General features: G+C 41.5%; 1 protein-coding gene across 3 annotated transcripts in view; it reads left to right on the top strand.

The window, feature by feature from the left end:
• LOC148343929 (netrin receptor UNC5C-like) overlaps nt 1-24,797 on the top strand; it is a 238,429-nt gene that overhangs the window by 78,157 nt on the left and 135,475 nt on the right. For 2 of the 3 annotated variants that reach the window (XM_088291572.1, XM_088291580.1), the window contains one exon: nt 4,802-4,900. The exons of the other annotated variant lie outside the window; for it this stretch is intronic. In XM_088291572.1, the coding sequence (XP_088147698.1) occupies nt 4,802-4,900 (99 nt within the window). The remainder of the gene's footprint in view (nt 1-4,801; nt 4,901-24,797) is intronic. 3 annotated transcript variants of the gene reach the window in all.

The raw sequence follows: 24,797 nt of genomic DNA, 5'->3' as shown, positions 1-24,797 counted from the left end.
GCCAATCACAGGGCACTAAAATTAAGTCATTCAATTATTTATAAATTGACGTGAACAATTCAGCACATCATATTCGGTTTCAGTCTATGTGTAACATTCTTTCAATAATTGTCGTTCAGCACCCATTTAGCTCAACTTCCCAATGCCAACGTTTTTTTCTTCCAAAGCCAAGTAGTCACGATTGAATCAACAATGCCTCATCTGGCCTCAACCAAGGAGTGCACATTTTTTTTTTTTCTTCCATGCCCTTACTCTACCGTTGATTCCTCATCCGACGTGGTCAAACTCTGCTTCTTGTTTTCTGTTATGTGAGTATTATGCTAATGCCAACTAGTGAGCATGTGCAGTGGCGAGACGTGCGCACCAATTGGTCTCTCGGAGACCCGCACTGGGAGACGTTCGCTCGGCTACATCATTAAAGCCCTATACTTGGCTTTAGTGGAAGCACATTTCCACGGGAGAAGTAGGTGTGTGTGTGTGCGGGATGATACACATGCATACATTCTTAGTCTTGAATATGATCAGCAGTGATGCAACGATGTTGTCGACCTGCTTCATCTCACGACTCTTTGGAATCCTTCTTTCGTGGCATTCACCGTTTCAGCGTTTTCTGCCCTCTCGTGTCCCTAAACTGCGTGTGTACGCGAGTGTGTACATGTGTGTAAAGACCGAATATGTACAAGTGTATGAGCGATATAGATTGCGGGACCTGAGATTGTATGAGAAATGATGTGCGTGAGTGTGTGCGTGTGCACTCTCCTCAGGCTCTCTAATTGGGACGCGGGTTGAGCCATATTTTTGGGGCCGTGTGTCCCACATGAGCTTCACTGTAAATCTTAATAACGGCATTAAACGTGTCAAGCCAGTTTTCGACTCAGTCCCACACAACCTATACAAATACAAACACACACTCACACCCACACACTTATACAAAGTCCACATGCGCACGTATACCAGGGTCCTAACTGCCTATTACAGTGGAGTAGATGCACCTCTGTGGCACTTAGCGGAGCTTTACTGGGCTTCTATGAATACATTTGGAGATGAATATTGCATGTAGATGCAGTGTCCCACGCTTGTTCAGTTCAAACTTTTGTGAAATCAAGCGGCCAGAAATGGGACACGTCAGCACTCTTGCGGCAACGCAAGAGGTCTCAGACTTATGAGGTAGCGCATTTTAAGTAGAACAAAGTTAGGCAACCCTGACTGTAGTGGATTTTTTTCCACTCATAAGAAATAATGGGAATGATCATTTTTAATGTTCTTAACGATCATGTGAGTTAAAAATTATTCGACCGTAATGAAAGATCAAAACATCCCCAAAATCTCTGGCACAATATCTGTAAAGTTTTGTGACAACATGCAAGATTTTGTTTTGGAGTATGCATTGCAAAATCCTGACCCCAAAAAGATTAGAAAAAGCAAAGAATAGACTGAATCCTTGTTTGGTGAGCTGCGGTTTGACATGATGAGCTGACATTCTTGTGTGAAGTCATGCATGATAGCAGTCAATGTTCTGGAACACAATTTACAGAAAATAACTAAAAGGAAAATTAACAAAAAATTATATAAAAAAATCCCAAGAGGTTGTTGATTCAATCCCCGGCTTTTGTGACCATGTTATAGTGTCCTTGAGCAAGATACTGAATCCTCGGGTGCTCTGTAGGAAGGTAGAAAAGCGCTATACAGGTGAAAGCCCATTTACAAATGGGACACCGAGATGACTGACGCATGAAGACAAGAAAATGTACGCAGTGATGTGACGTAGATCAATGGTGGAAGTGGCAATGGCCAAAAAGGAGGCAGGTTAAACAATAAATCGTGTTTAGAATAAACGTACTACCTTTTCCAGTCTATATTACTTGTGTTAGCATGTTGCTACCGGCAACCTATTGTACAAGTTAGCTAAACACTGTTGAGTAACGAATGCAAACATGAGGAGAAAACGAGTGTATAAATAATATGAACGCGCACACATTATTTTACTGAAGAAAGCAATAAGAGTATGCTATCAATATTAATCAGAATGAATTTGAACAAGTACTCACATCGTCATTGACTACTACTACTACCGCTCTGAGCTGAATGACGAACGAAAAAGCTAAACAGGAAACAGAAATATGAAGCGACCCTTCAAAATAAAAGACACACCTTTCAGAATAAGACAATGAAACGTCTCATATTAAACGACTCGAAGAATTCTTAACAAATCGAGAACATTCTTTTCAGCTTGGCCAGACAGAGACGGAAAAGGATGAAAAGGATGTGCAGCTAGTTAGGGTGATTAAGGATAGCGATGGAAATGGTTTGACTGGTACCGGTGGTGTGGTGGATGGATGAAAATAATAATAGGAGTTGATGAATGAGGAAATAAAAAGGAAGAGGGGCGGCACAGTGGACGACTGATCAGCACGATGGCCTCGCTCTTCAGAGGCGCAGGGTTCAATTCTGGCACCGGCCTTCCTGTGTGGAGTTTGTATGTTCTCCCCGTGCCTGCGTGGGTTTCCTCCGGGTACTCAGTTTCCCACCCACATTCCAAAAACATGCATGGCAGATTGTTTGGACACTCTGAATCGCCCCTGGGTGTGTTGTGAGCGCGGGTGGTTGTTTGTCTTTGTGTGCCCTCCGATTGGCTGGCAGCCAGTCCTGGCTGTCTCCCACCTACTGCCCACGCCCCTTGTGAGGAGAAGCGGCTCCAATAATGGATGGACGGATGAAAAAGGAAGAGCAGAAGAAGTTGGACCAGGAAGTAGCAATGATTGAAGAGGAAGACAAACGGAATGGCGATTGGTCCGGATGACGTACCCGTGGACGAATGGAAGCTCTGGGAGAGGCGGCCATGAAGGTTTTGACCAGGCTGTTCATTTTAAATTATAGACTGTCAGAAGATGCCTGAGAAACAGAGGGGAAAAAATCTACTGGTGCCTTTTGGAGAACAAAGACAATATGCCCAAGTTGTGGGAAGTATAGAGGAATAAAGTTGACGACACAATGAAGCTATGGGAAAGAGTAGTAGACGCTAGACTCGGGACAGGAGTCGGTATTTGGTTACATGCTTAGGCAGAGTACATCCGATGCAATATTTGCTCTGAAGGTGTTGTTGGAGAACACGGAGTAGTGCAGAAGGATCTGCAAAGTGTCTGGGTATGGTATGACACCCAGAAGGAACCGGCGGTATGCCATGAGGAAATCTGGATTGACAGAGGTATTAGAATAGTACAGATCAAGAGAGCAAATATTCACTGTTAAATCCACGGCTTTTCCTAAAATGTCTCTTGCTAAAATTAGCAATTTGATTGGTGCTAGAGTTGCACTAGTCAAATACACTCCAAACCTGTAGGCGGAGCCATTACATATCAATTTATTTACCACAAACTGCGGTTCATTTGATGCCCCTCTTCATTTTCCATTGAATTACTTAGTACGGTTAAAGTGTGTGTTCATAAGTGAGAGGAAGACAGCTAATAAAAAAAAGTAACATCCAGCTGGTGGAAAACCAAAATTGATTGGTCTCGATGTGAAGTCGTAAAACCGAGTGTGGCGAGATCGCAATTTGGGCCAATATTTGGCTTTGAAAATACAAGAGGGCAGACGGCACGAGGACCACATCACAGCGAGTTAGCCTAATTGAAAAAGGCAAAGGGAGAAAATCGTTAAACAAGCCTCCACTTGTGTCGCCATGATTAGATTCCCCTGCTGGTGTCATGCAGATTAAATTTCCCCCCTGCCCACTCCTTTATTTCCCACTAACAAACTTGAAACTCTCACGGTGTCTGTGTTTGTGAGCATTTATCGGCGACGAGGCGAATGTCTGATGACACCCGTTTTTTTTCACTCAATCGTAGTGTGATTCTTACATTTATTACGCTGTTAAGACAATTTGTCTGGGCTGTATTAAAGCATTGACAGAACGGGGGGGTATGCTGACATGGAAGAGAACTATTCATAATAGACCCTGAGGCACTAACTGAATTTTGTTTGGTTTTTGCTTGGCTTTGATTCGACTCTGACCTTGTTAAGCCGCAGTTTTGTCTTCTCCAGCAAGTCATCAAATTTCACGGCATGTCCCGGCTCTACGCAATGACTAAAACTCAAATGTTACACAGTTTAGCATGGCCCACCTCTGGTGTCTGCATGGTTAGATTTGGTTGTAATTGGACAAAAGTTGAGGGATGAGTTTTTGTGGGTCTTCTCATGCGTGATTTGCCGACCAAATGTCGTGTGGCCACATGCAGCTGGCTTCGGGGGCTGACTTTTCAAAACATTCAAGTGGTGATACGCCATGCAAACATAATGACAGAAGTTCAAATGTTACACATTATCCCATGATCCACCTGTTCTTGCGCATTTTAAAATTTGGCGGCAATCATAAAAAAGTTTCAAGGACGGGCTTGTTTTTCCAAAAAGCCCTTGAAAGATGCCTCAAAACTGTCTGCTTTAAACCCAAAAAGGCACCTCACGTGTCATTTAAGGCATGGGTTATGAAGACTTTTGAGTCGTCTCATGATAGACATGTCAACCAAATTTTGCATTCAAAATATCACCATAGTACGTGGTTCAAATTTGGTCGCAATTGGACGGAATCTCTGAAACAAATTCCCCTGGGTAAGACCGTAAACTGTCTGATTTTATGTACGTTTTACAACATGAGCGCTATCTACTAATAACAGTCATGGCTGCTAACTTCAAGTTGACAGTGACAGTTTTCTCCTCTCCCATTCTTGACGTTTCTTCTTCTCCTCAATTTTCACGATGTCCACCATCCTCATTATCCTCATGAATTTTTTTCCGTCTGCTTTAGATGAAAACTTGAAGCAAGTCCGAGCACCGACGGCTGCAGGTGCCGAACCCCCAGCCCTGAACGCAAAAAGATTTCCCTTTCTTTCGAGTCCATCAGCAAGTCCGTGAGCCTCCAATTACTCTCATTAGTCGTTAAAACGCTCGACTGTTAAAACCATTTGAAACGCGCCACGCAGTGTTTGTTCATGTCGACCCAACGCCACCATATGCCTCGCATCTCATCAACATTAAAGCAAATTGCGCTGGAATGTCGACAGATAATTTCCCAAGAGTCTTTGAGACAAAAAAAAAAAAATACCAATCCTGATTCCACAAACAAAGCAAGGAAACTTGATGTGTGGCCATTTTGCCGCCTTCAAGCTAACTTAACATTTAAGTTGCGCGGAGAACAACGATCATCAAAGTTTAACAATTTGCTATGGCCAAATTAATTTTCATTGGACACGCTGATATTTTGGGGCCCATTCTAATTGAAAAAAAAAAACTTTACTGTACCATTAAAACAGCGATTGAAGTTCCAATTAGAGAACTTTTCAGTATGACTAAAAGGAGCAGACGAGTGTGACTAACTAAGCTTCTCTCGACCTTCTGACAGTCAGTAGGTCACATTACTTCTGACCCATTAGCTGACTGGTAGTCGGGCTCTTATCTGCCCTAGCAACATGCACACTCCTGTCACTTTCTGTCTCTGTCTCACCCCCCAAATCCTTCTTCCCTTCCCTTCCCTTCCTTTGCCTTGCCCATATGTGCCACATGTCCCCAGGATGTGTCACACTTCCATGTCTAGACTGTCAGGGGCATTTACATCCTCATTACGTTACCGCGGGTGACAAGGACCCAACCAGCGCCAACCCTGCGACTTTTAGTCAATTTTCTGACTGTACTGTGTTGCCCCAGGAGTCTCGCTAAAAAAATCCCATAGTGAAAAGTCCTGATAAAAAGTTTTGATGTGAGCGGGTGTTTTTTTTTTTTTTTGTGGAAGGGCTCACTCAAGGAAGCAAAGCACCTAAAAGGGCAATGGAGGGTGATAGGAAGGGCCATGTCCAGTGGCCACTGTCTACTGCCCTAGATTTCCCCCAACATTTGCCTAATTTATTCTCTTAACCTAGTGTTTGCTTCCAGGGAAGGAAAGCAGTCACCTGGAACTTTAGTAACTACGATATTATTATATTATTTAGTGCTATGCAGTAATCCCAGCCATATTCAAGTTTTCCCTATTACCGTTTTATTCTGTGAAATTTATTCAATTCAATTCAAATTCATCAATGTTCATCAATGTTCTTAGCTTCCGAAAGAGTTGTTTAATGGCTGACTGTAGACATTTGGTAGGGGCATCAATAACTGGCAGTTTTTTGCTTCTCACGGAAAGTCTCGGCCCCAATGACTATAGATTCCAAATGAGTAATCTCATAAAAAAAAACACTCATATTATTTCTAGTATGGGCAACAAATGAGCAACAGTGGCTGGTCATTAGGGAGGGGGCGGGGGGGGCATAAATCAGACATGGGATCACTGGACCTCAACACTGCTGCTTTTTTTGCCTCTTTAACCTGACGACTCCATCCCAGGTGTCAACGCTTGGGTCACGTCCTCGGATTGGTCCGTTTCCAGTCGCCAGCACATTTGCTGACAGCCGACTGTTTGTCTAGTCTGACCACCAAATAGTTGGAACGCTATTGGAGTAATGCAAGGCATTACTCCTAAAATTGTAGTTATATTCTACCTTTTGCATTCTCAGGAATGACATAGTTCTGTCAACATGTATTAATCCCGGGTAAAGGTACAACTACTCCTTCATCTACCACTACAGTTTCCCCTCTTCATCATTGTAGTGCTACTGCTGCTATTACTACTCCTACTTCTACAGCTACTACCGTTGTTATTACTACTTTCCCTACTCCGATTGCAAATAACTAAACCTATTGGCAATACTACTCCTCTGACATGTATGACTCCTACTGCGATGAATCCAAGTGATATTACTACTACGGTCATTCAGACTATTTCTGCCACTAATTTGTCCAAGACTATGACTGCAAAAACTACGTCTGATAGTCTACTACGTCTACCTTTCTACTACCTAAAACGCCTAGTACTACTAATCATATTTCTACAACCAGAAATATTTCTTCTACTCAATCTGTGACTTATACAACTACTACCACTCCTATTAATACTACACGATTATTAATACTATTACAACTACATTTACGACAAAAACTACTCCTTCTGCTGCTGCTACTAGTACAACTACTACTACTACTACTACTCTTACCCCTATTTACTCCTACTACTATTTGTTCAGTTTGAAAATATTTGTAGTTGTTGAGCTTTTGGTTGTGAAGCACATTGAGTTGGCTTGTGTAAGAAATGTGCTATTTAAATAAAGTTGCCTTACCACTTCTTTTCTTATGAATGCTACTACTTCTACTGCTACTCCCACTACTAGCACCCTTGCTATTAATCTACCTCTTCCTCCTCAATATATGACCCAGCTGTAACTAGTGGGTAACCTTATCTTCATCTTTCTCTTCCATTCATAAGTCAGAAAGCAGCAGGGTCTTAAACCGTGTTAAGACATACGGGGAGGTGGTGGGGGGCAGGGATTTCCCGTCTACTGGATATACCAATAAACTTTACTACAATATATGGTGTGGAACAAAAGTTCTATTCATCTGCCAGCCCGGCGTGGATTATTTGGGAAAAGGACACCGTACGAGAACGGCTCATATTAATTTGCTGATATGTATCAACGTGACACATTTTGTTTGCTTTTTATCGCTGTTGGATCCTCTTCTCAATCGAATAGTTTGGGTGTGGCGACTCATGACCCCCCCATTCCACCCCCACCCCCACTTTCCATCGCGCAGTTTGGGGAACAGTTAGTCAATGGCAGGCGAGCGCCCAGGGAGCGCAGAATAATGGCCGTGATTTAGCATTCCCTCGTCTAAAAGGTTACACTGCTCTCGCGCCAGGATGAATGGACGCAATAAGACACTGGTCTCACGTGAGCTTGTGACTTGTGAGTCAGCTCGTCCGTCTGTTTAGGAGACGCGTTTATTGCGGAATAAGTCAAGCAAATTAAAGTGGAAATCACAAGTGACGTTTGCGTTGTTTTGATTTGGAAGCGGGAAAGGGAGGTTCAGGGTTTACATTTGACGCTAATGTCCCACTTGGGAAGCATCAAGGAGGTCGCGTCTGTTTCTTTAGGCAGCTGTTGTTGTTCTGCTCTCGCACAGGAAGTAGCACGATTACTGACATTTTGTGGGCTCCCCCTGTTGACATTGGCGTCCCCAAACTGGAGGTGGGGCAAGTTCAAGTCGGCGCTCGCTCATTCTCATCCTAATTTGTTTAGATAATTTGTCAAAAATACGATGGAGTGATTACACAATAATCGATATAGTGGAAGAAAACAATTGATGACATCAACTGCCATGAAAAAAAACATGCGTTCTTCAACTATTTCAATATCAATGTCATTTTTCAATTTCAGTGATGGACCTATTCTGTAGTGGCAAACTCACAGTCTTCAAATTAATCCAAACTGGAGTTCACAACCCACTTTCTTGATATGAACATTAGATATCTCCTCCTTTGCGTGTTTGCACAATCTATTCAGCATTGCATCTACATTATTAAATATGAGACTTATTGTTGTTCGGCTTTAACTTGTTTTGCCTTGGACATAAATTCCCTGTTAAGTTCATAATAATGGCTACAGGAATGGAGTGATGGAAAAGGGATGAAGAAATAAAACACATCCAGTACAAACGCATAAAAACACTTTAAAGCGACCCTGCAGCTCGCAAATGTGCACAACTTAATGAGTTGTCTGTTTAGATGCGTTTCATGCTTGCCAAATGACCTAGTGTGTGCGTATGCGTGCGGGGGTGCACGCGAATGTGTGGAGGAGTATATAGGAGGCATTATTATGTGTGTGTTTGCATAGCTGTTGACATGCACATTTGCAGTCGGCAAAGTATTCGAACACGTCTTTGTTTCTCTCCTGGCTACTGGGGAAAACACTCGCAGATACATCCACCTGCACACACGCGCACACGCGCACGCGTACACGCATGCAAATGCTGATACAGCGTGGCAACCGGCCACAGAAGCAATGCTAATTGATACCATATTGTATGCATTGGAGTTAACCTTTCCACTCCGTTTCTGCCTCCCCTGACGCTGCAATGTTTTTATGACAGTGTCGGAAACTCATTCACTGCTTCACTTTGCCAAGTCGATTTACGCACGTGCAAAATTAAATAAATAAATCGGGGCATTTTTCACCTGACCACTTTGCCTCCTTTCAAGACTGTTGCACTACAAAAAACAATGTGCAAGTAACAAGAGAGAGTGCAGAGTTCCCCCGTGATTCTTCGTTCACGCCGTCTACTACGTCACGTTTTTTTTTCAAAGTAATTTACAGTATACTTACTTATAAAAAAAAAAAAAAACTCAGATGTGGGAAACAACTGAGTGACACACTCCACTAAGAGCTGCTGCCGGCCACAGCTCACGTCCAGGTACTTACACGCAGTCTCGTCAACATCACATGTTACCCCCCGCTAGGCTCCGCCTCTCAAAGGCTCATGGATGCACACAATCAATGCAATACTGCCAGTATTTTGGATACATTTTTCATGAATGCAGCCTTTACCTGCTTACCAGCTGTTTGTCTGTGCAACTAAAGACAGTAAGACCACAAAACGTATCATTGTGTGATGCAGAAAGCTACAATGCCAGGTCATCAAATCATCATTGAATTAATGATTAGGAATTTTGTCCGGATTGATTTTCTATCCTGAAGAAAGAAAATATTATTCGAAAAACACAATGTGTTCAAGAAAATGTAACAGAATTATTTTTTTTATAAAATGTAATTAAACTAGAATTGACACATACTGTACTATTAATTTGAGCTCTGATCTCATCTCCATTGGACGTTTACCACGTGTTTAATTTCATGTTGGTGTCGTCTCCATGCTCCTTGCTAGTGTTTTCATCGAGCATATCATCACTGTCCTGCGAAAAACACTTATATGGATTTTTTAAAAATTAAAAAAACATTTTGACATTAATGGAGTCCCATTAACGTGGAAACAAAAACAAACAAATAAATTGGACGTGTTTTTCACAGAACAGGACGATATGTTTGTTTGACTTTTTGTCCTGTTCGATTAACGGCGAACAGTGCCGTGACAACTGTCGCGCTCCTTCAATTTTTCACTTCACTCGAGTGCAGCCAAAAATGAAATTTCCTTGTAATTTAAGTTTTGGCTCACAAGTCGCAACACATAGCAAATAATCGACCACGTAGAAGTCCGTAAATCAAAAAACTCACAAGTTGGGGGTATTGTATGTCATTTGTATGATATTTATATACAATTTATCTAAGACACACAACGCATTTGGTCACATTCCGACCACATGGTGTTATTTGGGATAGCCATCAAATTTTTTTCAAAACTATCTAGTATATATTTTCAGATTTGGGAGCAATCTGCCAACGTCTTAAGCAAATTTTATTCAGTCAATGTAGGGTACGTGTAACTGACCAAAATCGTCACTTTTCAACCAAAATGGCAGATTTTCTGTGTTTATTACCAAAGGGCTTCCTGAATCTTCTTTGTGGGTCTACTCATGACAGAAATACCTGCCAAATTCCACGTAGCCAATTACATCTGGATGTGGGGTCTGAACTAAGAGGGGAAAAAAACAGAGGGACCCTATTATTTACAGAGGATTTATCAACGCTCGCCAGGTGTAAGATTTGACGTTCATTTGTTTACCCAAGCAGTCCTCACTACAAGGAACCCGTCCGTCTTCCCCCATGTAGAATATTCCACTGTCTCAATGTCACATTATCCCCGTCCGGATGATCCACGTAACCTCTTCCAGCCGTCCTCCGTATACTGATGACCATCTCCTTGTCAGTCAGAGTCCACGCCACGGCAGAGGCATGCTACTTTGCATTCAAATGGTTGTGCGATTGCGGAACCAATTAAGTCTGCCACTTTCTTTGCTTCTTGGTTGGCCCCATCTTCCTCACCTCATCCGTCCGTCTAGGCCCATCTCCGTCCATCATTTTGTGACGTGAGGAGCGGTCACTGTACATTGCGACCATGGGCTAGGTCAACATTGTCGTTGCAATATAGGAAGTTACTCTGTGAATTGACACTTGCTTCTCGCTTCCCCCTACTGTTAAAAAGCACGCGTTTCTAATCTTTTTGGAAACGCTCACCAGGGACACCAAACTGCGCCGAAGCAATTTGAACTCGGCGTGAATTTGTCTTTCAAATATCGAACAGAAGCCAAATGTATGGAAACACATTTTTAATGTACTTTCTAAATCTTCCGGGAAAATCATGACTCGCATTTATCGATCCGATCTAAACCGTACCGAAACCAACATTTGTGGACAATTGACTAAATTGGATGTTTTTGGGGTTTTTTGCTCACTTTTCTGTATAACACAACAGCGGACCAGCATTGGTGAAAATTCAACCTGGCATGTTTACAAATTTGGATGTGTTGTTACAATTCTGCACAGGATTCATTGGTCCTAACTGTACCGAGCCAAACCAAATTTGTTGCATGACTTCAATACAGGTTTTGTTGTTTCTTTTTGTTTGTTTACTCACATAGAGAATCAAACTCCGACTTTGAAAATGTAGCTTGCTTACGCATGATTTTTCTCTTTCCTTCTCTTGTGATGTGATTGACAGCCAGTTAGACAAACATACAAGTAAACGTGCGCATGTCGGTGTTTATGAATAAAACATCACCCTCGTCACATTATGAGAGTGGAAAATGCCAAATTCTCATCGTAAACCGACTCGTAAAGTTTCTGTGGTGATTGTTCAAGTGTCGAATGTAATCGCAGTCAGATGAGACTGAGGCGGAACACACTTGCGGGGAGGTTTTAGTTCATTTTTGACACGTAAACAACATTTTTGACAGCGTTCCGCAACTCTGACTTACAACCTCGTCGCATGAAGGAGGAAGTCCAACCCAGATATGTGGTAACTCGGAGTTGAGGCGAGGGGAAAGAATGCGATGGGGTGGGAATGTGTGGCAGCCTAGACTGCGCTTTGCCGCAAACCACAGGCTGGCCAATGGGATGTCAAACCCCCCCACCACCACCAACCTCGTCTGGGCCTGCCAGCCTAGTAAAAGATGGGACCCAGGACACACACCAGCACTCAGATGGCAGCACTTAGTCGTAATAGTCGCCTACTTGAAACGGAACGTCGCCTCCCGGGCCAAACGCAAGAGCAGAGCGGACCTGAGACCGTTTTATGAAAAGTGTCTGCCCCCAGGGTGCTTTTTGTAGATAAAGAAGAAGGAAAAAATAACAACGGCAGTCTGAGGGCCACATAATGCACAGTCAAGCTTCACGGGGGACAAAGGCTTAAGCGGGCTGTGAACAACGAGCCCACCCACGCGCTACTAGAGTACACGGCTACCTCATTTAGGCCACTGGAGGCCTTGAGGCTGCTGAGGATTTTTTTTATTTTTTTTTTTATTCATATCATCAATGATAGGGGGGTGGAAGGGGGGGGCATCATTTGATGCTTTGATCAATCAATGATTCTTTCACAAATGTAAACAAGGAACTATTTTGTTAAAAGGGCATTTGGAAATTTCCCCTTTTGTGCACCCTTAGGAGATTCTAATCATTTCTACACTGCCTGAAAATGTCTGGATTTTTCCCACATGGGGATCAAGGTTACTCGGCAATTTTCTGGCTTTGGGGTTAGTATCAGAGTTGTAATGGATGGGATATTTTCTTTGTGTACAAGTCTTCCACATTGTCGGAACTGAAGTGTGAAAACCTGAGACCAGAATCACGTCTGCACGTCTTGTGAAATTAGTGAAACCCAGGCAGATAGAGACTTGTCCGATTCAGACAAAAGTCACCCAAGCTGGACATTGTGCATGTTTACAAGGCTGATGCGACTTTGCTTATTTAGATAATTGAATGCGTCAGCAATAAGTCTTAGGTTTTCAAACTTGACATTCTGGTCAGGGCGCCTTAAACACGGGTAGCATACACACAAGATAGCGACTGGAAAAAAACGGCTTCAATGGGCAGCATGAAAGCGACTTTTTTTTGTTGTTGTTTACTTTACCCTATTGATTATTTCTAGTAATTGTTTACTTCTTTTGTTCATCATGTTAATTGGATAACACATACTGTTCATGACACATGGCCAAGCGAGCCTCAAATTTTTGGGTTTGTGGATTATTTTTAATGGGTTTGCTTATTTATTATCTTGCGCATCAACAAAAATAAGAGAGTAACTCATCAGAGGAGCATGTTTTATAATCACATGCCGGTTACATGCATTTGACAGAGTGTGTCGTGAAATACATTATTTTCGTTCCATTTATTTTTAGTTTCCAAGGTGTGCGGTTTTCGTGAATAACACTGCTGAGAGAAGACATTACGTTTATGGCATGATATGTCATATATACATTTACGTTTCGCCTGCCAAACTTGCAACAGTGCCGTGGTTCACTCGGGCTGCAAGATTCTATGAATATTATGTCTTTATATAGTGTGAAATATTTCTAAAAAAAACACTTCCATGACCTTTAGCCAGTCTGATTCCCAAAGCAACGGAACATTGAGGTCACCGGAAAAAAAAAGGTTGATCCTCGCAAAAGTAGCGGTAAAGTACGTTATTATTAAAAAATATTATTATTTAGTAACTTCGAACATACAAACACAACAAACAAGGGTGACAAACATGAGTCAAAGAAATATATTAGAAAAATACATTATAACGTGTGATGTTATCAGTAGGCGTGAAAAAAAACGAAAGTGGAAAAGCTTTCAGTTATTTTTCCAGGAACTAAATGAACTTCACTCTTTTTTCAAATATCCTCTATAGACATGTCGGCTGGCTGTACAGAAGGGCAGCAGACGAATTAATCGCACTCATTCATGAAAGACCACCGTTATTGGATATCACCGTGAAAAGTTAGCAACTAAAAGTTAGCGACTATCGCCGCCAATGGCATGGAGGGCTACTACTTCTGATGGCGTTGTTGGCGTCTCCGTCGGCGTTTACGATTTGTTCTTCGGCCACTTTCCGCCAGGCCGACGCGACAGTTGGCCACGATGGCCGATCGGTGCGTAGAGGCCTTTCCACTGACATCTCACTCACATATAGAGACGTCATGACACTCGGGGGACGGATAATCTGTCCTACAATCAGCACGGAGCACTCGTCTACGCTTGACATCTTCACTTTTGTATTGATTCCTCTGCACTTTACCTCAGAGAAGCACACACGGGCTAACACACACATGCTTCGAAATGGGGACAAGCACACACATGGGGATTCGGAAAGTGGCTTTGGATGCTTTCTCTCTCCCATTCGGAGCACTTAAAGGGATCTGGGAGTGTGGGAGAAGGAGGGATGGGAGGGGAGGAAAAAAGAAGGCAAGTGTGTTAGAACAGGACAAAAGTGGAATATTCCCCGCCTGTTTTAACTTCCTGTTTTTGAACGCCTCACCCCGCCCAGTTGTTCAATTTAGACGATTCGTGAAGGTAGCGGATCACTGCCGCGTCCTTGATTCTTAATTATATCCTTTTCACAATTTTACTTTTCCTTCCACGAAGCGATGGCTGCGTGTTAGCCGTCACAAGCTCCAGTGACTGAGTGCAGAGGCATACGCCAGTAAATGAGTCGGACTTGAGGCTATTTTCCTCTTGGTTTCCTCTCCACTATCAGTGGCCTCAACTCAAAAAAAAAAAGGAAATCACAAAGAACATTAGAGAGCCTGTGCCAGATAAATGTGTGTGCATATGGTAGTGCGCGCTGTTAAATACAAACAAGAAATTGCTCTTTTCAAGGCTGGGGAACATTGAAGCTCGCTGCCCTCTTTTGAATGAACCCATCAGAGATGCAAATGCATAGCCTAACATACTTGCTTTTATTATTTACTTTTTATTGCAAGGACATGTCTGGCTAAGTTCTGCTTGCCTACTGCGTAAAATAAATCATTGAGAACATTAGTGGGGACTGGTGGTGCAGTGATTACATTATGATCTAGTGCGGGGAGTCCCAGACGGTGCTGCGCAAGATTAAAAGTGCGATGGCGGTCTGGTATAATAATGACACCTTTATGCGCATTTTTTAAAAGTGTGATTGTGTGATACACAGAATAAAAAAAAAAAAAGTTATGTGTTTTAAACTGTTTTTGTTATTGAAGTATTGAATTCAACTGCATGTTAGAATATCCAAGCCACTTCTAATCAGATGTTTGAATATAAAATATAGTGTGTGATCTCATCTTTTATTATTAGTATTTTATTCGAGTATTGTTGGAACATGTTCTTAAAAATAATTATATAAAAAAATTCTTTGGTCCTCAGAGGACACCTTCATTGATTACAGTTTTGTTTTCCCAATCAGTAGTTCAGTTTTAAGCATTAAGGAAATTCCCAAGAAAAGCTATGAAGGGGTCCTTGTACTTCCCTTTTTTGAGACTTTTGCGAACAGTGATAAATGGGCCATTACGCTCTCTTTTTCATCAAACTCTTGACACCATGGCATAAGCAAAAAAATGTTTTGCGAATTTAGTGATCTGATTCTGATTGGGTGAATTTTCTCTTGAACTTTGGAATTTGCCCCAATTGGATGCTTCAAACCAAAATGGCTGACTTTTTCTTAGTTTCCTTCATGTGTGCTTGGGACATACAAAAACATTCAGGGTAGGTTCATGGAACACTCTCAGTTTGCTGTTCGTCTTTGTGTGCCCTGCGATTGGCTGGCAACCAGTTCAACGTGTACCTTGCCTACTGCCCGAAGACAAATCGGATCGGCTCCAGCACGCCTTTGTGAGGATCAGCGGCTTAGATAATGGAAGGACGTATGTTCTGCACAAAATATGTATTTTATGAACAAGTGAAAAAAAAGAGGAAAATGCTTTTTGGGATATACTGCATCGGTATTTCTTTAAAATGATCTATCATTGGTCAAATAGAACTGTCATGTATCAAAATCACTTGTGGTATTGGTTCTTGGCATCGGTGACGACTCGAGTTGAGTAATCATACTGGTATCAGTCTGAAAAAAAGTGGTATCCAACATTCATGTCCTAATGTGTGCTAGTCTTGATTTTGCGGCTACACGATACGACATCAAGTTGTCGGAGTTTGGTACAAAACGGCAAAGACATGTTTTACACTCGCTCTCCTAATTGTTGTGTCTAAGCAGCAATTAGGAGCATTTGGTGCGCCTAAATTATTCAAATGGTGTTTGTTTAAAAAAAAAAAAGAAAGGGGAGAAAAAAAAACTACAGCCAGCATCAAGTGCTTGAATGTGGGCTCTTTCAATTTCAGTGAACTTTCTAACTTTTTCCCATTTTGAACAGGCAAGAAGAATCTACAGTTCCAAAATCAACCTTATGTTAAATTCATCTGTGAAGCATTAACGTTAGAACTAGAATTAGTAATGGATGGAATGTTAAATCTTTCATCCAAGTGGGACATCATGAAATTCTTGTATGGATCTTGAATAAAAGGCTGATTTATTTTTCACTTTTATAGACAGATTGGGAATTGTTGACATTTCCTAATGTACTTTAAGTGGTAATGTAATATTCATTTACAACTGGGTGGGTGGGATGTCCTTTAAATGATATGCCAATTTCAATCCCCGTGAATTATTCATGAAATAGCCACTTGTCGGGCGTCTTCTGGAATGTGGATTATTCTCCACGCAATGTAAGATTGGTAACCGCTGCTGTTTTGGTTAGCAACAGACTCCAAACGGGCTCACTAGTTGACAATTTCATTTCCGTGAAGAATAGCATGTCGGAATCAAGATAATGACACTTGTGATAAGTAGCCGCACAAATTAATGACAGACTGCTTGTGTTTCAGTAGGTACTGCTGTTTTAACTCGCAACTGAGTCCAAATAGGTCTCAGCAGTTAACTATTTTAATCCCGGTCACTGAACAAAATTGCCCACAACATGCGGAGGTCACTACCAGTTATTTTTTTCTTGCTTCAGTGGGATAATGGGAAGAAGTCTGTATTTTTTTTTCAAGAAGGCCTTAATTATTCATTTATCTGTTAGGGGAACGAAGCGTATTTCAGTAGCTTCGGCGTTGAACGTCAGCTTGGGCCTGTTCTGTCATCACACTTTTTGTCTTATTGTCAACACACACTCTACTTAATCGGCACTGACTGCAAACAGCACCAGAGATAAATAAATAAATAGGGACACAGTACATTTGTTGCACGGATTGCATTACAACCTGAAACAGTAACTGGTCCCATTGTTCTGGCTTCGGTTGCAATGCTCAGGGGGCCCAAAAAAATATTGCAGTCACACACAAACATGCACACTCACACGCTAAAAGTCATATCTGGACAGATGTGGAAATGGCTTATTGCGTTCAGTGACCAATAAACACATTATAACCTCTATGAACCTTGTAGCTTTTCCTTTGATAGATGCTATGATTTACAGTAATGCTCGCTATACCAACTCTACTCATTCAGCTTCCATAAAAACTGTTCACAGGGATCATTCAGTCGTCCCTCGTGCTCAGCCTCCGCCCTAGAATGACTAAAGTAAGTTCATTTCCCAAAGTTGAATAGGTTTATTTTTCTTCTTGTTTCCATTGGCACGGAACTGAGAGCCGGTTGAGTTTGTTGTTTTTCACACGAGAATGAAAAGTGTGTACACGGCACTTTACGAGTGAGGCAATTTGTGGTTTCATACTCGGTGAAATAGAATTGATTGCACAGATTTACGGAGAGAACAGAATGAGTTTATTGTGCGTTTTATTGTACAGTACGCTGCTCATGTGCTTCCTGCATGCTCAGTTTGAGATGCAAAGTTTGCACAAGTAAGCACCATTCATAAGTAGGTTTACTTATTTGAAATCAAAGAGGTTAATTTAATAAACCAAACAATAATGGCCTTGTTATTCTGAGGCAAAAAATAGATTGTTATTTTAAGGGCTTTTCCCGCCATTAAAAAGAAAATAAAAGTTTGCTTGGCTTCAGGCATGACACAAAAAGTTTTAGGAGCACGCCCAGGAATTAAAAACAATAAGAAATCAGTCCCCTAAGCCGTTTTAATTTAGCAACAAGAGGTTTGGCAGACGTGTCTTTAATGAGTAGGGCCACATCCCAAAAAGAGTTGGCAAGGCTGCCATTTTGGCCTTTTGAGAGTCCTTTTTCCCTTATGCAGGGGTTCCTCAATCACTCCTGCCCGAAACTCCGTACAATCCATACGAAATGCGTATACTACAGAGAAGAGAAAAAAAAAAAGTCTTCTTCATTGCGTGTGGGCACAACATGGCGTATGTATGATGACGTAGTATGATGACATGCTCTAAAACACAAAATCCCAACTTGACAAGGTTCAATAATGCCATTTTGACTTGACGCTCCAATTTTGGTTTATCAAGAACCACAGAAAAGTCTCACAAATCATTGCCTGAAATGACTCAGGAAACCTGTCCAGAAAAAGAAATTCAAAACTTTAAGCAGGAGAAAAGTTGACAATAATTTTCCCCATAATTAATCAAGGAAATGTAACCAAATGGCCGTCTCTAAATCACAACCCTCCCGCCCCAAACATTTGTTTGCTTTTCCATTCATTTGAATGAGCATGACTGTTGGGTGCAACGATGCATTCAGGTTCCAGTCTGGTGCAGGACTACACACACACACACACACACGCACACTTGCCACTCCTCGTGCTTTTTAATTGCTCATAATGATTTTCTCCTGTTTCCCAGTGAATATGTCTCCTATCTAATAGGAAGCACACTGTTGGCAGGATGAATATTTATTTACTTCATATTTTGATTTTCACAGGCTTGAAAGGCCTTGGAGCTAATTTAATTTTGCTGTGCTGTTCTGAGGAGATTGTTTCCGTGAGTGTGTGCATGTGTGTGTGTGAGCGTGAGAGTGTGTTGGTGTCTGAGCCTGAGAGAGAACACTCCAATGAGTTACAAGTGTGGATTATGATGATTTTTTTTTTTTCCTTTCCTAAACCTGCTTAAAAATTCCAATGTCCCATGATGGCCTATCGAAAAATTGACAGAGGTATCTATTAGTATCGATTCTTTAATGGTCTATAACAGGGCTGTCAAACATATGGCTCGCTGGCTAGAACCAAACCGGTACCAAAATGCCCCCTAAAAAAAGACTGTAGTGATTTTAGTTTTTTTTTTTTTGGTGATAAGACTTACAACAAATTGCCTTTTGGAGCTTGACGTATTTTTTTCCGATTTCGGCGGTCTACAGCCCAGCAGGGAGGCACGTGAAGTAATATTGCTCGCTTTGTCAGTTCTGTCATCTAAAACGGTGACGGATCGCCACCAAAATGCAAATGAACATTACTATGCTTGTCCACTCCAACATGTGAACGTATAAATGCTTTCTGCACAATAGTTTGAGGATATTGATATCAAACGTGAGCTCATGTGATCACCTCGAAAAAATCCAAAATACCGTGCCGATCGATACTCCACTTACACAGGCTGAAGCGGACAAGAGCATGAATGGGCACACGCTAAAGTCGCGTCAACTCTCAGGAGGCAGACGGCGGCTGACAGCGGCCGGTGTTTATTTCAAGACATGATATTTAAAATAGTTGAAGCCTCCTCCTTCTCAGATAGAGCTGTGATGGAATCAGAACATCCGATGGTGCTTTAATGAGGATTTTGACCCCAATTAAGGTGCCCTCTTCGATTTCTTTTTTTTTTTTTTTTTGGTAGGACCCCAGAGAGCTCAGGAGTTCAATGCAGTGCAGTGATCCTGAAAAAGTCTATTCCTCTTGAAAGGTTGATTAGATTAGAACTATAATGGAGCCTAATTTTTGTAAGGTCCTAATTGGCCAGTGCAGAGAGCAACATGTTGCAGTGGCACCCCGAACAGCTCGCTTCCAGATTAACCATAATAGAACACAGAAAGACAATATTTTGGTATTTAATCAGATTGTTTTCTTGTGTTGCATGCGCCTGATCGGTAACTATTTCCGAGCTAGTTAGTAACCAGCTATTAAGCAATTAGGGGGTACCTAATAAAAATCCAAAACAATCTTGTCTAAAGGCGACGAATGATTTCAATAGACTGTAACTCTTTATATGACACCTTTAAATCAACTGCTTATAAATTTATATTAATTGCAAATGATTTTAAAATTAATTCTATCCCATTTGTAATCCCTTTAGTATTTGTTGCGTACTGATAAAAATGATTTACAGCTTACTGCAAAATTAGTCTCCAATTTTTTTTATTTAAATGCAGCTTTCAAACGTTCTCCTCATTCTTTTCTGCCTCTTGACAGCGAACAAACGATCCTCGCTAAATTACTGTCTCTGTCGATTCTTTTTTGTCGAGTGGGTTTGGGTCTCCCGGAGACAAACATCAAAGACGCGCCAAAAGCACTTTACAATTAGTGACGAGATGAGAAGCTTAAAAGTGAACATCTGCCCAATTGGCAGCTCAAAGATTCAAGTCACCATGAAAGCGAAGGCATAGAATCGCTAAGTTGCTTTCTAAAGTATTCTTGTTTTTACGTTTTGCTGCAGCAGTTCAGTGGCCCGCTGCTAAGCTTCTAGTTAGCAACAAGCCAGCATCAACTGAGTAACCAATTAGCGTTTACTTAGAAACCACTCAACATCCATTTTGCAACCACCTCACAACAAGCCCTCAGAAAATGTCAAAATGCAAGTTAGCAAGTAAAGGCATTAACAAATCATCTAACTAGCTACCAATTAGCAGATAAAGAGCAAGTAGTTTGCATCTAGTCATCTAGTCAGTCGTCAGTCAAACTCCAGTTAGCAGGCCGCCACTCAACCTTTTCAAGCAACCAGATTGAAACCAGTTAGCATGTAGCTAGCAACAAGTTAGAGCGTTGATTCAAGTCTCTTAATTGCAATGTTCCTAGCGCTACACTACTCGATACATCGAAAGTGACCTGGACAGTTTCACAGTAACCATCATGTTTCCAGTAAGTAACTAGCTAGAAAGTGGTTGGCAAGTAGGTGGCGAACACTTAGCAGGTAGCTATCAAGCTGTTATCATCTGCTCATTGAACACGCAACATTCTATTTAGACACAAGCGACCAACGACTCAACATGAAGTCCGGAACAAGCTATTAGTCACTCTGTAACCAAGCAGAAACCTGTTAGCAGGTAGGTATCTCATTAAAATGAAATATTTTAAAAATCATTGTTTTCCTTTCCCAAACAACAATTAACGTTTGTGTTGCCTGCCACACTAACAAAGAGAGATTAGCATCTGCAGAAAACAAACAAAGTTCTTGTATGAGCGACATGAAAGCGTCAGGCCGGCATGATGCAAATCAAAAGCTGGACCGAGGGGAGTTTGAGAGAGTGCGCAATCCACAGAGACCAATGCAAAGTGGCTCAGAGCTGCCCAAACACTGACAGGAATAGAACGAATAAAGAATATTTATTGGCTATATATTCTTGTCTGTTTACCACATTTACATTCACAACAGATACAGGATATGACAAAATTAAAAAAAAAACCTGTCAACATAGACGTGCTTGTTTTAAAACACAATTTGGCCATTCCTCTACATGTCATGTATATACCTGAACAACAACATCCAATTAGCAAGCAGCTAGAATGTAATCGACATAGGGACCAACCATGCAGTGCACTCCTCCATAATCATTCGACATGCATTGTGTAAACGGCTACACTCAAGTTTGCTGGTAGCTCACAACCATTAGCAACCACTCTAGAGCATCTTAACACACCAGTCAGCAACCTGCTAGAGGAGCTAGCAAGCAACTAGTTAGCGACTACACCGGAACTCACCACCTAGTTAGGCAGCAGGCTGAAAACCGGATAAAATCAGTTAGCAAGTTGTCAGCAATCCGTTAATGACTACTCCATAACTCGTCAACATCCATTTAGGCATGGGGGGGCGGTCAAAGCCGTCAAGGCCTTCTCTGTTGGCCTCACATTTTTTTTATGTATTATGTTCTACAGCTAGTTTGTGTTGCTAGGCAGATTTCATAACATTAGCGGCACGTTCTTTTCCTCTGAGCCATCAGATTCTTTCTCTGCGGGCGTCTGTGCTGTGTGAGTGAACAGACTCTTAGATTTGAAAGACAGTTGCAATGGCCAACAAGATCACAAGTTGGTGACAGTAAGCCTTTTTCCAGGTCTTAACGCTGAAGATGCGAACGCGTCCTCTGATTCGATACTCACTTGTGACAGGGCAGGGCCAGGCCAGGCATTTGTACCTGGTGACCGTTCGAAAATCTAAACTATATTCTTGCTTTTTTTTTTTTTTAAGCCCACAATGAAAGAAGGAGGGAAATGTGTAGATTTGATTGCAGTTATACTTGCAAGGCCATTTTCAAGACTGACCTTTTAAGAGAAGCTCTCTCATGAGCCAAGGTGGTCCAACACTCAGTAGTGCGTATGTGTGTGTCTGTATTTTATTTCTCCAGCTGTGGTGTCAAAAATGATGGTATCATGAGGGACATTGAATCAAGTCGGACTAAGTAGAACTTCACTGAAGGCCTACGTGTGAAATGCACGGCCCGCGACTGCATTTAGGCGGTAGCTAGAAAGCACATAGCAATTTCTAATTAACCACTTTTGAATCCAGTTATGACTCCTCTGTAACTTTTCAACATTCAGTTAGAAAGTATGAAGTTTACACGCAGTAACCACTGAACTTTCAGTCAGCAGCCAGCAAGCAACCAGCTAACAATATATCAATATACATAAAAACGGATGGAAAATAGGTAGTTTGCAACCATTTTGGAGCTACTCAGTAACTTCTGAAAATCCAGTCCAGTTAGCTCCTAGTCAGAAATTAGTTAGCAATCGCTCAGAAACTGGCAAGAAAACAATTAGCAAGTAGCTAGCAACGATACAGTGGCTAATTAGTAACTACTCAACATCCAGTCCACTTAACAAACATCTTAAAACCAGTTTAGCAAGTTCCAGTAGTTTCATGACAGTTAACGGCACTTTTGGCAGGAGACATGTGGACTATTCACCAGCGTTCCAAAGCAGACAGATAAATTGAAGCGATAAGCACTTTGGCGGGTGGGCATGCCAGGACTTGCTTTGACTTAATGACAGCTGCCTTGTTGACGCTCCTAAAGCCAATTAAAGCCCCACGTAATTGGTCTTGATTGCTGGGAGGCCAATTATATCCGTTTGCACACCCGCTGCCTTTTATTATTATAGTGTCTTTGTGTGTGGGGGGGGGAGCTTCATTATGCTGTGTAATAAAACATTTTTTTTTAAAAAAAGCATGGTTTTAAATGATAACATCATTTCCGACCTTTTTTTTCCCCATCTCCACTTTTTTTCCTCTCGAAGTAGCAGGAGCCATGAGAGCCATTGAAGGTCCAATTAGAGTCGGGCGGTGTCAGCTAGCACCGTGAATGTGCTCATTATCCACCGTACGGTTAGCCAAGCTGAGCTAACACTGAACTTCTGTTCACTTTCGATTGCGCCTACACAACATGGCGACTAAAGAAGAAACAACTGCTAAACTTGGCCAACTATGTCAACAATTTCTCAAAGGACTTTTGTCACTTTTTTTAGAATGGTATGAACTGTGCAAATATGCTCTATTAAATAAAACAACTAACAGCTAAATTCGTGAAAAACGTGTGTAAGTTTCCATTGAAGAATACCTTTTTAAAGTTTCTCCTTTTTGACATTTTTTTTATATTCATTGACAACTGTGCTAAATAGGAGTGGAGCATTCTGAATAAGTGCTCGCTGAAAACTCGTAAGTCCTGTTACTCATCTCCAGACATTTCTGTCGGCCTATAGCATATTTAATTCAAAATACTATTAACCGTAAAATGCAACTCAATACCTTTAGCCTCGATGCTCACATTAATGCTAACTGGAGATGTGTCAGGTGGTTGGGAATCACAGTTGCAACAATTTGGATACCATTCCCCTTTATTGTCGCATAAATTTACTACAGTCCTTTAATATTATTCCTTTAAGTCAAAGTTTTCATTGAAGGACTGTTGACGATGTATTAATGTGTAAGGAAGAAATAACAAGAACTTGGATTTATACAGCAATGGTGGTAAGGTTAACAATCACTTTAGCATCAGTGCTAGTGCTCTGCAGACCACTTTTTACATTTCTCCTTTATCTGTTACCAAGTAACACAATGTCCAAGTGATGTTTTTTGGCCTCTCCGTTTCTGAGACATGTGAGGAACACCCACATTTTCATTACCTCCTGAACTCAAAATAGCACCTTTAAGTAGCCTGATAATGAGCAGCGTGGTCCGCGTGTAATTGCACGCGGTCATCTAGAGAATGCAATAATTGCGAGTGGTCGCCTGGAGAGGAGGGTGGGGTCTTCTGGCAGGTGTGATTATCTTTAGTGGTCACACACCCACTAACAGTGGACTGTGGTTTTTGGAACAAAATATGTGAGGGCATTTATTTTAGTTGACATCAAAGATTATAGAGATGGAAAATGTGCCTCCAAAAAGTATATAATATTATAATAATAATAATAATAATATTCCCTTTATTAGTCCCACAATGGGGAAATTTGAGATTCGAACCCAGGCCTCCTGGGGAGACTGGGTCCTGAACGCGGCGCCTTAGACCACTCGGCCATCCTGGCAGCCACACTATTATCAGGATTTATTTGTTATCACCTTCAGGGCCATAGTAGTTATTGATCACATTTGGTAATATGTTTCCAGGGGGAGTCCTTGGTTCACGACGGGCCGAGCATGTTGCTATTTATGTAAAGATATTGGCTGTAATCTTAAATTAGTCTTGGTAAGCTTTGTGAACCAAGGAAGCCTTGTTGTGAATATATGGAATGTCATGTGGCATGTTTTGTATATTCTGATGATTCTGGTAAATTTAGTATTTTTCATTTAGTACTTAGTATTAATAATAATAGTTTGCCACCGTGCTTTTTGAAGGTACATCGCCTGTATGTATCATGAATTGTTTCCGTA

This window comes from Idiotropiscis lumnitzeri, chromosome 1 (assembly GCF_059441095.1).
Source record: "Idiotropiscis lumnitzeri isolate Australia: NSW breed Sydney's pygmy pipehorse chromosome 1, RoL_Ilum_1.0, whole genome shotgun sequence".
Taxonomy (NCBI): Eukaryota; Metazoa; Chordata; class Actinopteri; order Syngnathiformes; family Syngnathidae; genus Idiotropiscis; species Idiotropiscis lumnitzeri.
The sequence above is the reverse complement of the archived record's forward strand: the minus strand, read 5'-3'. Positions and strand labels throughout refer to the sequence as shown.